The sequence below is a fragment of the Elephas maximus genome, chromosome 24, assembly GCF_024166365.1.
Source record: "Elephas maximus indicus isolate mEleMax1 chromosome 24, mEleMax1 primary haplotype, whole genome shotgun sequence".
NCBI classification, from domain to species: Eukaryota; Metazoa; Chordata; class Mammalia; order Proboscidea; family Elephantidae; genus Elephas; species Elephas maximus.
Window position 1 is genome coordinate 22,094,606 of NC_064842.1, and position 15,977 is coordinate 22,110,582.

The 15,977-nt window shown below is 38.6% G+C and overlaps 1 protein-coding gene across 1 annotated transcript in view; it reads left to right on the forward strand.

The window, feature by feature from the left end:
- The window catches only part of PLD5 (phospholipase D family member 5), a 420,765-nt gene extending 418,045 nt beyond the window's left edge, over window positions 1-2,720 (forward strand). Inside the window, exon 10 of the mRNA XM_049868546.1 lies at window positions 2,453-2,720. Coding sequence (XP_049724503.1) covers window positions 2,453-2,700 — 248 coding nt within the window. The 3' untranslated portion in view covers window positions 2,701-2,720. The remainder of the gene's footprint in view (window positions 1-2,452) is intronic.
- The last annotated feature ends 13,257 nt before the right edge of the window (window positions 2,721-15,977 follow it).

Sequence of the window (15,977 nt, forward strand, 5' to 3'; positions counted from 1 at the left end):
CAACCTTACGTACAACAGAATAAACAAAATGTGGCCCGGTCCTGCACCATCTTCATGATCATTGGTATGTTTGAGTCCATCATAGTGGCTATTGTGTTAATTTATCTCATCGAGGGTTTTCTTGTCTTGGTTGGTTTTCTACCAAACAGAATGTTCTTTTCGAGCGATTGGTCTTTCCTGATGACATGTCTACATAGGATAACATTCTGTTGTGATCCATAAGGTGTTCACTGACTAATTTTCGGAAGCAGATTATCAGACCTCTCTTCCTAGTCTGTCTTAGTCTAAGAGCTCCACTGAAGGTGACCCTGCTGGTATTTGAAACACCATTGGCATAGCTTCCAGCATTATGCAACATGCAAGCCACCACAGTATGACAAAATGACAGACGGGTGGTGGATAATTACTGAGAAGAACCTAATTAAAGTTTTTGAGGACCAGTAAAGACACAGGATCCTGGCTCCATCCATTGTATTGAAGGGAAAAAGCTGAGTTCAAAGACTACTGCTTCAAAATCTTGCCACTTCTCTCCTTCATCTTTTTCCCCTCCTGCGCTGCCCCCAAAAGCATGTTTCTATGTAAGTTTCCTTCAGAGAATGTGGTCCCTGAATGAATGGGCCAGAGATTTCATTGTGGTTGCAGTGCTCCTGCCCTGGGGGTGATAAGTATAGTCCAGGGTGGAAGCCACAATCAGTAACACAAAGGAGCCTTCATGCTCAGAGGTGATAGGGGACAGAAGCATAAAGTAGGGCTGTGGAGTCCAACCTGGCTTTGAACTTCAGCTCTGTACTTTTTATCATTACCTTGAACGAATTACTTAACCTTTCCAGGTCTTAATTTCCTCATTAGTAAAATGGAGTTAGTATGACTACCTCATAGGATTATAGTGAATATTGCATGAGATAATATAATGCAATAAAGTATTTACTGCCCTTGGTAGGGCGCCTGGCATTTAGCTACAGGGATGGAATTTTAGTGCCTTGTCCAAAAGTCCCTGGAAGGCATTCAAGACCTCAGGAGTCTTTTGTTTCTGGAATGAGTAGATGATGCTGTCTGCCATCGGGCTCCTGAATAACTCTCACTATGCAATTGCTACCAGTCCCAAGGGTAGTGGCCCAAGTCTGCATTAACCTGGCCCTGAGCATTCCCACAGGCCATAGCCTCTGACTCCTTGTATAGTACCTGGTCACAGTAGGCACTCAGAAATATGTGTTAAATAAAGGACAAAGAAGATGAAAGAAATAAACTGTACTACACTCTCCTGAGGGGAATCCTTTGTTCTGCTGGATCCCCTTCCTCTCTTGGGTACCAAAGTCAGGAGATTAGCTGTGGGTATCCCCAGGCTTTGTTGTTGATGGTCACCATCAAGTTGACTTTAACTCATGGCGACCCCAGGTACAACAGAATGGAATGTTGCCCAATTCTGCCATCTTCATGATGATTCTTGGTGTGCTTGAGTCCATTGTTGCAGCCACTCTGTATTTTGAGTGCCTTCCAACCTAAGACACTCATCTTCCAGGACTATATCAGACAATATTCTGTTGTGATCCATAGAGTTTTCATTGGTTAATTTTTGGAGTAGATCACAAGGCCTTTCTTCCTAATCTCTCATAGTCTGGAAGCTCTGCTGAAACCTGTTCACTGTGGGTGACCCTGTTGTATTTGAAACACCTGTGTCATAGCTTCCAGCATCACAGCAATATGCAAGCCACCACAGTATGACAAAGTGACAGACGAGTGATGGGCCTTGGGGGTAGTCTTGCCCTTTTATTGACCTTGAATCTGGGGCTCCGTGTGAGTGAGGTAGCCATGATGAGACTGTCCTGGAGCAGACGCCAGCAGTCGTACCTGGGAATCTGCTCACACAGCCACTGCCCAGACTCCTAAGCCAAGGAGCCTGATCTCCTGACTGAAAAATGATCTATAACCTGAGCAAGCAAGTTTTGTATATTCAGTCAGAGCTGATGCTGCTTCTCCCACTTCAGCCTTCTCTTTGATATAGAAGCTTTTGACCACTATAATTAGAATCCCTCATTTGTACATATGGATTAGATGTTGTCTCTTTGAGAAGGTAGTAATTGTTCACAGGATTTTTAAGTGTATTCCTATATATTTTAAATGTTGCTGTATTTAGTGTGTCTTGTGAATGTCAATAAGAAATAACATTTACAAAAATGGAACACCAGATTCCTTGTTTTGAGCTTCAAGCTGAGCAAAGCTGCAGAAAATGCCAAAATAATATGCAAATATTAATATACCATATGTAAAGCTTCTTGGAATTTTTTTTTTTCCCCCTGAGCTGTCAACACAATTCGGTCTCCCTGCCATTGTTCCTGGGTGTTTATTTTATTTACTTATTTTTAAAATAAAATCTGCTCTGTATTTCATTATATCGGGAATATTCCTCAGTAGCTGTTAACTCCTCACCATGATTTCCTTTGTTTCTTTGCAGGAAATTTTGATTGGGTAGGGAATGATTTTACCCAGAATGCCGGCACAGGCCTTGTTATCAACCAAGCAGACGTGAGCAACGACACAAGTATCATTAAGCAGCTTAAGGATGTGTTTGAAAGGGACTGGTATTCACCCTATGCTAGAACCTTACAGCCAACCAAGCAGCCGAACTGCTCAAGCCTGCTCAAACTCAAACCCCCCTCCAACAAAACTGTCCCATACAGTGCAAACGGGAAGGACCCTTGAGTGCTCGACAAGAATGAACAGACTGATGGGACAACTCGGAATTTCATATTTACGTATAAGGGATTTGAGGAGAGAAAACCAATTTAATATGTCCTTTTCTTCGGAAAAAAGCACACTTACTAAAAACGTCCTCTGAAGTCCATGTAACATCTATCTAACAATATCTTAGAGCCGTGTACACAAAATTTAAGACTTTTATATTGTTACTTCTGACAGAGAATGTCATTTCGGCTTAGAAGGTAGTTTTTACGTTTGCATACAGATTTTAAAACTTTGATTCCTCTTCCTTTCTAGTTTGAGAACTTTTTCTGCTGACCCACCTGGTCAATTCTTAGAAAGCTTAGCATGAGGTAAGCTCTTTAACACCAGACTGAGAACTGCTGACTTAGAGAGGACAGTGGATTTCGCCTTGGAGAGGAGACTGATAAAAGCAAGTATTTATGCTTGTAAAGCGCCTCCAAGACCTATACAGTCATCTAAGCATGAACAGCTTACATCTCGTGCCAGCTTTTAAAACTCTTTAAAAAATACTCTTTTTACCTTCTTGCTCAGTTTATGCGAATACCATAGCTTTCATTCCGTTATCATTTTCACTTGTCACAAAATGTTCTTTTAATCTGGAGTCGCTATATTCATCTCAACATTAGTTCTGAGTATGATCATATCTTTTGAAAATGTATGAAGTCCTCAGAATGGATACAAAATGGAAATGGCTGTCTTTCATTTTCACCTTTCAACTGCTTCCTTTTTCCTACCAAACTGGTATCTTCACCACAGCCAGCAATATGTCTAGCATTTTCTTTTCTCTCAAACTCAGAAAAAGATTATGTAGCCGACTGCTAATATCCAGCAAGCTATTAAGTCTGCATTACCAGCATCAAGTTTCTCACTTTTTTTTTTAGTTGATATCATAAAGGAAAGATATTTACGCATCAGTGGATTTTAATTTCTTTAGAATCATTATGCTGTTAAGAGGATGCCAGCAAATATTTATAGAGTTATTTAATATACCTTCTGCTATTTAATATACCAAATGCTTTTCAGAGAAATGCAATTTAAATACTGTGCTTAACATATTTTATTAAGAAACAAAAATACTGATTGAATGATTGTTCTATAATGTTGCGTATTGTTTTCTATCTATACAATATATACTTCTATATTCATGGAGACTGTTGGCATGTGAGAGAGAGACATGGCCTCTTCAGGGCCAGTGCAGATGGTCAGGGTGCCAGGTCCTGACATTGCTCCTGACGCCCTCCGTGGCCCGGAACAGAGTCCTTCCCGCCTTGGCCTCGGTTTCTATTAGTAATGTAGAAGCAGTCATACTCACCTACCTCGCAGGGATGCTGTGATGGTAGGACATGTTTATAACTTGTTTTGAAATCAAAAGAGCCTATATAAATGCTAAGCATTACGATGTATAATCTTTTTCTTGAAACAATCTTTGTGGTGTCCTGATGGAATCAACACTGGGTCCTTCCTGAGAATCGAGAAGGGAAAACACACCCACAGTTTCCAGTTGCAGATGTGGATGAAACCAACACAGCAACACAAAAACTAGGCGGAGATCTGGACCATCATCATGGTGGAGTATTTTGTTGGATCACTTTGGCATAAATAACATCAATCCATAACAAGACATTGTGCTAGGCATTGTTCTGTAGGACCAGCATACACGTGAGTTTTCAGAGCAAGGAAAAGCAATCTAATTTTTTTTTCCCCTAGAGGCTTGATTTCTAATATGCCTAAAAGAGTGTTGAAGGAAGCCATGAATCTTATCCAGTGGGCTCATGTGGCGTAGTACAGCAATTGTTGGTGATCTAGGGATCAGATAACTTCCTACCTTATTGTTTCGAAACACTGCGTCACTAGCTATCTCACCAACCAGCAAAGAGAGCTAGAACAGAGCAGGATTATTTAGAGCAACACATTTTTTATGAATGGTTGGCGGATTCTCACTAACACTCTTCATCTATAATGGCCAGCTCAGAAGACTATAAATACTTAACACATACCCTATTCTTGCCAGAATAAAGAGTTATCCTGCCAATCCTCCAGTGAAATAAAGGTGGTTTGGGTGATGATTAGAAAAAAGAAAGAAAGCAAAGATCAGGAGTGAAGACAAACAAACATGACAAGTTCAGTCTTTGACAAGAAAGGCAATCTTGGATGAGTATGAGAAGGACATCTGAAGGGAGAAGAGATGGTTGATTCCTTGTTAGTTCTCAAGTTCTCTCCTGGAGTATTTGTGCACAGCCATGGAACTACGGTAGGCTTGGTGTAATTATGCCCCTTCACTACCATTAACTTTTACATGGGATAAAAAAAAAAAAAAAAACTAAATCGACTGCCATCGTGTCAATTCTGACTCATAGCAACCCTGTACGACAGAGTAGAACTGCCCCCACAGAGTTTCCTGGGAGTACCTGGTGGATTCAAACTACTGACTTTTTGATTAGCAGCCGTAGCTCTTAACCACTATGCCTCCAGGATTTCCTTTCATGGGATAGAAGAGAATTTTTTCCTTTATGAAATGGCCATCGTTGCTATTTTCTTCCAAGCCCCAGCAAAATGGTAGCACCAGGAACTGTGTCCCAGAATTTCCTGCCATTCGTTAGCAGCAGCAAAGCTGTACTCAGCCCGGCAGGCCACCTCATCAGGGTGGGCTAGACAGCAGCAACAAAGTCACTGACGCCATGAGGCAACACTGGCCTTCTGTGGGTGCCAGGAAAATGGCCCCTGTGCAGAGAGTGTCATAATGGGCTCATGTCCGGCATTTCATCCTGCAGAATTTTGTTTTTAATCTAGATGCTTTGTCTACCCCTCTAGAGAGGGTCTTCCTCTCTTAGAATTTATGTCTATGCTAAATAGAGTGCTAACTTCCAAAATTTTCCCCTATAAACATCTCAGGAATTATTTCCCAAGAGCAAAAGAAGCAAAACAAAAACACTGTAATATGCAACTATGTGCATATGTTTATGACAGAAAATTATGAGGAGGAGGGTGGCTACTAGCCCCCTACCCCATAAATGTCCCAGGAATTATTATTACCCAAGGGGAAAACAAAAACACTTCAACTGAGTATACTCTGGATTTCTGTGCCACTAATGTTAATCTAGAAACCCTGGTGGCGTAGTGGTTAAGAGCTACAGCTGGTGACCAAAAGGACGGCAGTTCAAATCCACCAGGCGCTCCTTGGAAATCCTACGGGGTAGTTCTACTCTGTCCTGCAGAGTTGCTGTGAGTCGGAATCAACTCGATGGCAACAAGTTTGGTTTGATTTTTAATGTTAATCTAGTGCCTTATTTATTCTCAAGCAATGATTTTAAGCAGTAATTCACTCTATGAGGCTACTTCTGCTTACTATGGAGTCCAACATGACCTTACGGTGGATCTTCAGTAGAAAACTTGCGTACGTGCACTAACAATTTTTATGCAGCCTGTTGCTTCCCAAGTCCCATAACCTTTATCACCCCTCAATCCAATCACTGAAACACACTGTTAGATATCAATCCCTCCACTGTATTGTCCCCAGCCACTGCATATGAAATAAATTGGCTCACAGCTTATCAAACTGCCGTGGAGGAAGTGGAACGTTTTGAGGTTTATATTTAGAGTGGTTTGGGTATCTGAAAATGATAGAAACAAGGCACCCTGAAAATGTCCCCACTGTCTTTCAGGACCTGGGAAATAGATGCTTCATGGACTTCAAAGGTCCGGTGGCACATGGAGTGAAACTCAGTGTCTTAAAAAATGTCAAAGGTGACTCTGTAAAAGGAGCAGAGAGCTGTGAAAAAGCTTTGCAGCTGTGTGGCACTGCAAGCTTGTCCCATGAGCACTGTGTCTGTGCTGTGTTTGTCTCACTTCCGATTTAGTTCTTAGTCAGATGGGTCTGATCCGGTTTTTGGTTGATCTTGCCCTTTGAGAAATATGTTTTGTTAACGCGGTTACCTGGTTGTTAAAAGTGCCTCGCTGAACCTGGGACTGAACAAAATAACTCATTTCCCGTCAGCCTGTGGCTATTCTCAAGTGACTGATGCATGCTGAGTTTCTTGTTTGTTTTAGAAACTTTCATTGAACTGAATTCCAGGGTGGGGGGGCGGTAATAAAAAGATTCTAAAAATATCTTGCTAAGATCAGTCACAAGGTCCATCTGTCTCAGGAATTTGATCCCAGAATCTGCCTTTTTCTCATATGTATGGTAGCTGGTGTGAGTTTTTCTGTCCAAAATTTATTCCATTATTTCTACTGTTTAAGGAATGTAAAAAGCTGCCTTTACTCTCACTAGAACGGGGATCATCTGTAATGAAAGACGCTTTGCTGACAGCCCCTTCTTGTATTGTGGACAAATGTTTGGTTCTTTCTTTTGTTTTCTCATCTTATTTCCAGTGAGCTTTATTTGAAGGACAAAATTAAAATCACTTCCATTTGGCCTAAGGTAAAAAAAAAAAAAAAGTAGACTGGATAAATTCGCTCATATCCAGCATTTTCCCCATTTGCTATGAATTAGCATCTTCCCCTCTTTTTATATGTTGGTAACCCAGTAGTGGTTTAACATTTTTATCTTATTCAATTTAAATTGATAGAGGACTTATAATATCCCTGGAGTCAACTCCAGGGCACAGCTAGCATTCCCATTTGAGAGAATTCCCATGTATAGCTGAATTATGAAGAAAAAACTTTTTATGGTGACTGGATAGGTAGTCTTTAGAAGCTTCGTAAGACTGTATAAACTGAATTCTCTTATTTTTGATTCATTAGCAGTCTTGCATTTAGAGAGTTATACAGGGTCACTGATCGCTTATACTTCTTTAGGCAATTTGATGAAAAGAAATGTGAGATTTAATAGGCTATTATTATACATTTTCTTCTGCTATGTTAAATTACTAAACTTCTAATTCTGTCATAAAGGAGATCTTGAATTTCTAATGCCTCTTTATGTAAATAGGATAAAGTTGTACCTGGACCTATCTATATTATTAATTCTAAGATCCCCAAATAAATTGATGTGGTAAAGGGCTGAATTTGGGAAATTATTAAAATTCTCAAACCTTTCCTATAACCAAATGCTCAATTTTTTCAGAAGTAAATATTATATGGCATTGTCATACTGTGAGATGAGATGTTTCTTTTTCTCCTTAGCTTGATATCAGAAACAAACCAGCCTCTCATCAGTAACCAAGCTGTACTATGAAGGGGTGAATAAGGGAAATGGAGCTGGCCCATATGGGCTATGGTCCCACTGTTTTGTGTATTACCCAAAGGAGGCATTTTTGTAACACTATCTCTACCTTTATGGGGAAAAAAAAAGTTGTCTCTAACATATATTTGTTTTGAGTAAATAAATGGTTTTTTTTTTTTTTTTTTTTTTTTCCAGTAAAGAAACAGTTGTAGAGACCACGCTCTACACTCTGGCCAAGTGACAGAAAACTCATTCATGGAACTAAAAGTTTGGCTGCCTCCCATGTTGTTTTTGTTAGGTGCTGTCAAGTCAGTTTCAACTCATACCAACCCTGTGTACAACAGAACAAAACACTGCCTGATTCTGTGCCATCCTCACAATTGTTGCTATGCTTGAGCGCATTGTTGCAGCCACTGTGTCAATCTACCTCGTTGAAGGTCTTCCTCTCTTTCACTGACCCTCTACTTACCCATTAAATCCTATTATTTACATGCCTAAATCCATAATAAAATACGCCTGGTGTTTGTTCAACAAACCCGTATTGAATCTCAGTTTTAAAGGATACCTTGAAAGCCATCATCACCAACTCCTCCAAATGCACAAATTCCCTTCCCATTGGGCTACTCAGAGCTGAAGCCCTATTCAAGCAAAAACATATTTGGAGTGCTGGGCACAATGCCTCTCACAAGAGCCCCGCAGAATTTTTTCCTTTTTTTTTTTGCTAACGTTATTTAGATTTGAGACAAAATCTTATCTCTGAAAGAATGTCCATGGTATGAGCCTAAGGTGGATGCCCTTTTTATAAAGAGAAGAATATGAAGGGGTACATTTTTTTAAAAAGTTGTCATTTGAGAGTTTAATGAAGATGTAATGGAGCAAAATTTTTGAATCTCTAATAATTTGATTTTATCAACAGTTTCTGAATCCTAAAATTTCATGTTGATTTTGTTAATGGGTGAACAGTTTGATGACAGACCATGACGTATTAAAGTATAGAAAGGTTAAGATTATTTATGAAATTAAATATGCGAGAAAAAATTAGGAAGGGGAAAAAGTTATTCTTTTGTAAAATGGATATCTGGCTCTCAAACCCATCTTCTTGGCCTCGGAAATAGTGAAAAATTATTTATTTATGGACTCAACAGTCTCCCATGGGCTTAAAATTCTGAGGAATATTTGAGAAATTCTGAGTGGGGTCCTTGTAAGACACAAACACAGATGAATCTGGTTTCTAATTTAGAGGGTCCTTAGTTTTTTAGTGTAGGCGTACAACAGATTTTCGGAGTGATTGCTCCAACTGATTGCACCAGCATCAGTACCTGACTCAAAGAAACTCATGCATAGACCAGCAGGTGGCCTAAGTAAAGAACATGTACCCAGCAGTGGTATTCTTGTTTGATGATCTAGCCAAGTCAATTACTGCCCTGCATTCAAGGAGTTCAAATATGAGATAATAGAAAGTTAATCAGTAAGACTAAGAGCAGCCAGAATAGACACACACACGAGCTAAACCATTGTCTTTGGTTGCGTTCTCTAGAGCAGCAAAACCAGTAAAACCTATAATATATATATAAAGAGGGAGATTTAGATCAAGGAAATGGCTCATGTAGTTGTAGAGGCTGTAATGTCCCAAGTCTGTGGGTCAGAAAAGAGGCGTCTCCTGATTCATGTAGCCTCAGGGGCAGGCAAACCCAAGATCAGCAGGCTGGAAAGCAGGGCTGTTGCTCAGACGCTGTGAAGATTGACGAATCCCAAGATCGGCAGGCAAGACCACAGGTAAGCTGCTAGCTCAAGTCCTAAGAACCGGAAGTCAGATGAACAGGAGCTACCTGCAGGATCCAGAATGAGCAAAAGCCCACACACCTTGCCTGAACATCCACCCACACTGAGTGCAGGCCACACACCCAAGAAAAATCCCCTTCAGCTGATTGGCTACTCACAGCAGATCCCATCATGGGAGTGATCATGTATCAAATTTCAAAAAGGAAGTGGTCACAACATTAAACAGATGCTGAAACACTGAGAATCATGGCCAAGTTGACACACAATCTTAACCATCACAGTCACCGTAATGGTGCCACTTTAGAGCAGTAATGGCAACTACTTCTACAGTTAAGACAATGTCATGGACTGAATTATGTCCCCCCAGAAATGTGTGTATCAACTTTGTGAGGCCACGACTTCCAGTATTCTGTGGTTTTCTCCCATTTTGTGACTGTAATTTTGCTTTAAAAGGATTAGGGTGGCATTGTGACACCACCATAACCTAGGTCAGATCTGTGATCCAATGTAAAGGGAGTTTACCTAGGGTGTGGCCTGCACCACCTTTTATCTCTCAAGAGATAAAAAGGAAAGGGAAGCAAGCAGACAGCTGGGGACCTCATACCACCAAGAAAGCAGCACCAGAAGCAGGGCACATCCTTTGGACCCCGGGTCACTGCACCTGAGATACAGATCATTAGAGCAAGAAGAGAAATTAGAACTCTTTAAGTCCAAACATATCTTTTTTATTTTTTTAAATGAGGAAAATAAGGCACAGAATACACATTGAGTTAAGCAGAAGCAGATGTTACAAACTTAGGTAATGTTTTAAAATATATACTCTAAAGATTGACTTCCGACACCCATCTGTCAGTTTGTTGTACTGCAGGAGCTTGTGTCTTGCTATGTGATGCTGGAAGCTGTGCCACTTGTATTTCAAATACCAGCAGGGTCACTTATGGTGGACAGGTTTCAGCAGAGCTTTTGAACTAAGAGAGACTAGGAAGAAAGGCCTGGTGACCTACTTCCAAAAATAAGCCAATGAAAACTTTATGGATCCCAATAGAACATTGTCCAACTCTCTTGCTTTGGACAGATCATCAGGAGGGATCAATTGCTGCAGGAGGACGTCATGTTATGTGAATGACTCAAACATGTCAGCAGTCATGAGGATGACATTTCATTCTGTTGTACATAAGGTGTCTTAGTGGCAGCTATCTATCAATCAAATGATTGACTTAATAAATGCAGAAGTTGCTAATGATATGCTAAGTATTTGGGATAAGTGGATAGTTTACTGGAATTTGTAGAATATGGAAGTGAAACTACTAAGAAGTCCAACATGGAAGATGGCTTTTAAGGTACCATTTGAGTGATTGGAAGAATTGGGTATGGGATCAAAGCAGAGTTAGAGTGGCCATCCAGTTGTTAGATGCTGTCACTTCAGCTCTGGCTCATGGTGACCTCATGTTCAGCAGAATAAAATGTTGCCCAGTCCTGAGCCAGCTTCACGATCATTGGCATGTTTGAGTTTATTGTTGTGTCCATTGTGTCAATTTATGTCATTGAGGGTTTCTCTCACCTTCATTGGTCCTCCACCTTACCAAACATGATTTTCTTTTCAAGCAATTGGTACCTCCTGATAACATGTCCAAAGTGAATCAAAGTCTCGAACAATATTCTATGATTCACAGGGTTTTCCTTGGCTCATTTTCAGAGGTATATCATCAGACCTTTCTTCCTGGTCTGTCTTACCCCAGGAGCTCCACTGAAACCTGTCCACCATAGATGACCCTGCTGGTATTTGAAGCTCCAGTGGCATAGCTTCTAGCATCATAGCAACACTCAAGCCACCACAGTACAACAAACTGACAGGGTAGTGATAATTTTGGGTAGGTATTAATAACATGTAGCTATGGACCTGCTTCTGATGTTATTAATAAAAAATTTTTTATTAATAACATCAGAAGCAGGTCCATAGCTATATGTTCTATTTTACATGTAGTCCATTGTGGAGGCTCGTTCAAAAGTAAAAAAATGTCATAAAAACTAGCATTTAATTCTGCGGGTTGAAGACAGAATTTTGTATTTCAGAGCTTGTCACTTAGACAGCTTGTAATTATTTTAATAAAAAGGATGCATGAGATAGAATATTTAATGGACCTAAAAGTCTGCTGACAGTCAAATATTGCTAAATTGCTACTAAAAAAAGGTAGTCTAAATTATGCCACGTATTATGGTCACTTTTATGTGTCAATTTGGCAGGTCTATCATCCCCAGTTAATTAAATACTAATCTAGGTATCACTGAGAAGGTGTTTTGTGGATGTGATTAAAGTTTGTCATCAGTTTTCTTTAAGTAAGTAAAATTACCTTAATTTGATTCAACCCATTGAAAGGCTTTAAGGGTAAAACTGAGGCTTCTCTGAAGGAATTCCTCCTGTGGACACAGCATCAGGTCCTGCCCAAGAGTTCCCAACCCGCCTGATGGACTGCCCTATGAATTTCAGACGCACTTAGGCAGCCCCCACAGTCAGTCAGTCAGTCAGTTCCACTGGTTCTCTTTCTCTGGTGGAACTGCGACTAATACACACAGTAACAAACAATCTCAAAATCTAAGTGGCTTAAAACCATCCTTCTCTCTCTCTTGTTTGTTCTCTCTCTTGCTCTCTCATTCTCTCTCTTTCTATTTATATATAGAGAGAGAGAGGGAAATCTGCCTATCACACATATAAAGTAAGATTTTATAAATATTTTACATTGTACTGCTTCAAATTCACATAAAATAAATTAGCCCTCACTGGTTAATTAAGAGAACTCTGTAGTACTTAGAGTATGGCAAAATAAAAATATGAATATTGACACAGAGAGAGAGAAAGAGACTTAAAACATATGAAGTTAAATTGTTCTAAGAGCCTCATACTGTCCAGGACAGAACAAAGCATCCATCTTGGATTTTAGCAAGCAGTAAAACCTGGGAAAGCCAGAACCTGTGTAAGGCTGAAACTTGTCAGAGAAGGAAAATTCAAATATTTTCCACTAAAATGAGCAATAGAAAAGCGGTAAGACTGTATCCTGTCAAAGGCAGAAAACTTGCCTGATCGGGAAAAATAAAGCAGACGTGTCGAGTTTCAGCTCTCACAGGTTTCACCGTATTCAATTTATCTTATAGTTTACAAGGATGCATATTGTAATCTCTAGGGTGGTTACTAAATGAATAACACAAGATATTTAGCTAATAAGCTAATAAAAGGGGGCCGGAAAGATTTTTTTTTTTTAATTCAAAAAAAAAAAAGAGAGACAAATGAGCATAGAATAGGACAGACAAACAGAAAACAAATAGTAAGATGATAGATTAAGCCAAATATTCTGTAAAATTCACAAAACATTCATAAAAGTTCTAATTTTAAGTGTACCTAATACTCAAAAGGAACCCTGGTGGTGCTACTAACCAAAGGGTTGACAGTTCAAGTTCACCAGCTGGTTGTTGGACACCCTGTGGGGCAGTTCTACTCTGTCCTATAGGATCGCTATGAGTTGGAATGGACTTAACAGCAATGGGTTTAATACTCAAAATGGAGCACTGATGGCACAGTGGTTAAGAGCTTAGCTGCTAACCAAAAGGTTAGCAATTTGAATCTACCAGCCACTCTTTGGAAACCCTATAGTGAAATTCTCCTCTATCCTATAGAGTCACTATGAGTTGAAATAGACTCAACAGCAACCAATTTGTTTTTTGGTAAACCTCAAAATACATAAAACCAAAAATGACAGAACAAAAAGGATAACTAGACAAATCTGCAGTCATTGAGGAAGCTTTAATAATACCAGCAATTGATAGAACTAGACAAATTATTGGTAAAGATATGGAAAATCTGAAACATGATTTAAACAGAGTTGGCCTGATGACATGTATTAACATTGTAATCAAAAACTAGAGAATACACATTGTTTTCAAGTGCACATGAAACATGTAAAAACTTGACCATATGCTAGGCCATAAAACAACAATTTTCAGAGTTCAAATTATTCAAATGTATTCTCTGGCTACATTAGAATTAAGCTAGAAATCAAATACAAAACAATAAATGAAAATTACCAAATGTTTGAAAATTAAGCATTTTCTTTACAAATAGCTCACAGGTCCAAAAAGAATTCATAATAAAAATCAGAAAATATTTTCAACTGCCAGATAATGAAAATATGACATATCAAAACTTGTGGAATATAGCTAATATTTAGAGGGGAAAAACATAGGTTAAAATGTGTATATTTGAAAAGTAGAAAGCCTGAAAAACATGATCAAAACATTGTCCTCAAAACACTAAAAAAAAAAAGATCAGCAAATTAAACCCAAAGAACATGGCAAGGAAAATAATGATTTTGTAAGTAGCACATAAAAGAAAGTAAATGAAAACAAAAGTTGAAAATTTAGAAAAAATAACAAAATTAATAAGGAAGACTGAAGAATTGCTGCCTTTGAATTATGGTGTTGGCAAAGAATATTGAGTATGCCATGGCCTGCCAGAAGAACAAACAAATCTGCTTGGAAGAATTACAGCCAGAATGCTCCTAAAAAGCAAGGATGGTGAGACTTCATCCCACATACTATGGACATGTTATCAGGAGGGACCAGTCCCTGAAGAAGGACATCATGCTCGGTAGAGGGTCATCGAAAAAGAGGAAGACCCTCAATGAGATGCATTGACGCAGCGGCTGCAACAACGGGCTCAAACATAGCAATGATTGTGAGGATGGCACAGAACTACGCAGTGTTCCGTTCTATGTAGGGTTGATATGAGTCAGAGCCAACTCGATAGCACCTAACAACAACAAAATTAATAAACCCTTGGTAAGTTCATTCCAGAAAAAAAAGAGAGAATTCACAAATAACCATTAGGAGGAAAAATAATTCTAAGAATGTTAGAAAGACAAAAATAATATTTTCAACATTATGTTCATAAATATTTTTAAATTCAAATGAAAAAGACACATTTCTATTGAAAAAAACTATCAAAGTTAATAACATAAATAACTTGAATAATTATATAACTTTTCTTAAAAAAATGATACAAAAAGAAAACCCAGGCCCATGAAGAAAACCCAACGCTCAGACAGCTTTATGATAAATTCTTCCAAAGTTAAAAGAAGAAATAATACCAAGTAAACAAAATTCTTCCAGGTATACAAAAAATAAGCAGTATTTCTCCACTCATTTTTTGAGGCCAGCATGCAGGCCTCACAAAAAAAACCTTACAAAATAAACAAAAAGTACAGGTCACCTCTTTCATAAGCACAGTTGTGAAAATCCTAAGCAAAACATTAGTAAAGTGAACCCAATGATATAGAATAAAAATAATGCAACTTGACCGATTTGGGTTTGTTCTAGGCACGCAAAATTGGTTAAACATTAGAAAATGAATCGATATAATTATCGCGTTAACAAACTAAAGAAGAAAAGCCAAATGCAGGAAAAGCATGTGATGTAAATCAATATGTATTTGTAGGAGACAAACTCCCAGCAAATTAGGTATAAAAGGAAATTTTTTAACCGGATAAAATGTGTCTAACAAAAGAGCGAAATAAACATCATAAGTGATATGAACTTTCCTTCTGAAATTAGGAATACAATAAGAATGCCAACTCTTACCAGCTAGAATCAACAAGGTACTAGAGATCTTAACCAGTATAATAAGGCAAAACTAAATACATACATATATATATACACATACATACATACATACATGGCATGAGAATTTCAATGGAAGAAATAAAACTATTATTAATTACAGATGATGTAATTTAAGCTGTAAAACACCCTAAGGATCTATAGATAAGCTCTCTAGAGACAAGATCAATAAACAAAAATACTTTATTTCTATATGCCCCCAACAAACAAATTGTAATTTAAAATCATACTATCTGCAAGAGCACCCAAAAATCATATGGCTAAGAATAAATCTTATAATTAAATCTGTGTAAGAGCTCTACATTAAAAACGACAAATCATTTTGAGAAAATAAAGCCTAAACGAATGTAGGCATGTGACATTTTTAGGGATTGGAAACTTAATATGATAAAGATATTAATTATCCTCAAAATGATCTACAGAATTTTATGCAATCCCAGTCAAAATCCAGATACACAAAACAAAAATACTTATAGTATGATTCCATTGATCTGAAGTTCAAAAATGGGCAAAAAATAAGCTATTATCAGGATGGTGGTTTCCTGTAGGGAGGGGTAGGTACTGGTCTGAGAGAACACGAGGGACGTTTCTGGGGTGTTGGTGCCACGTGACATACTGTGGCAGCACTGGAATGTGAACTCAG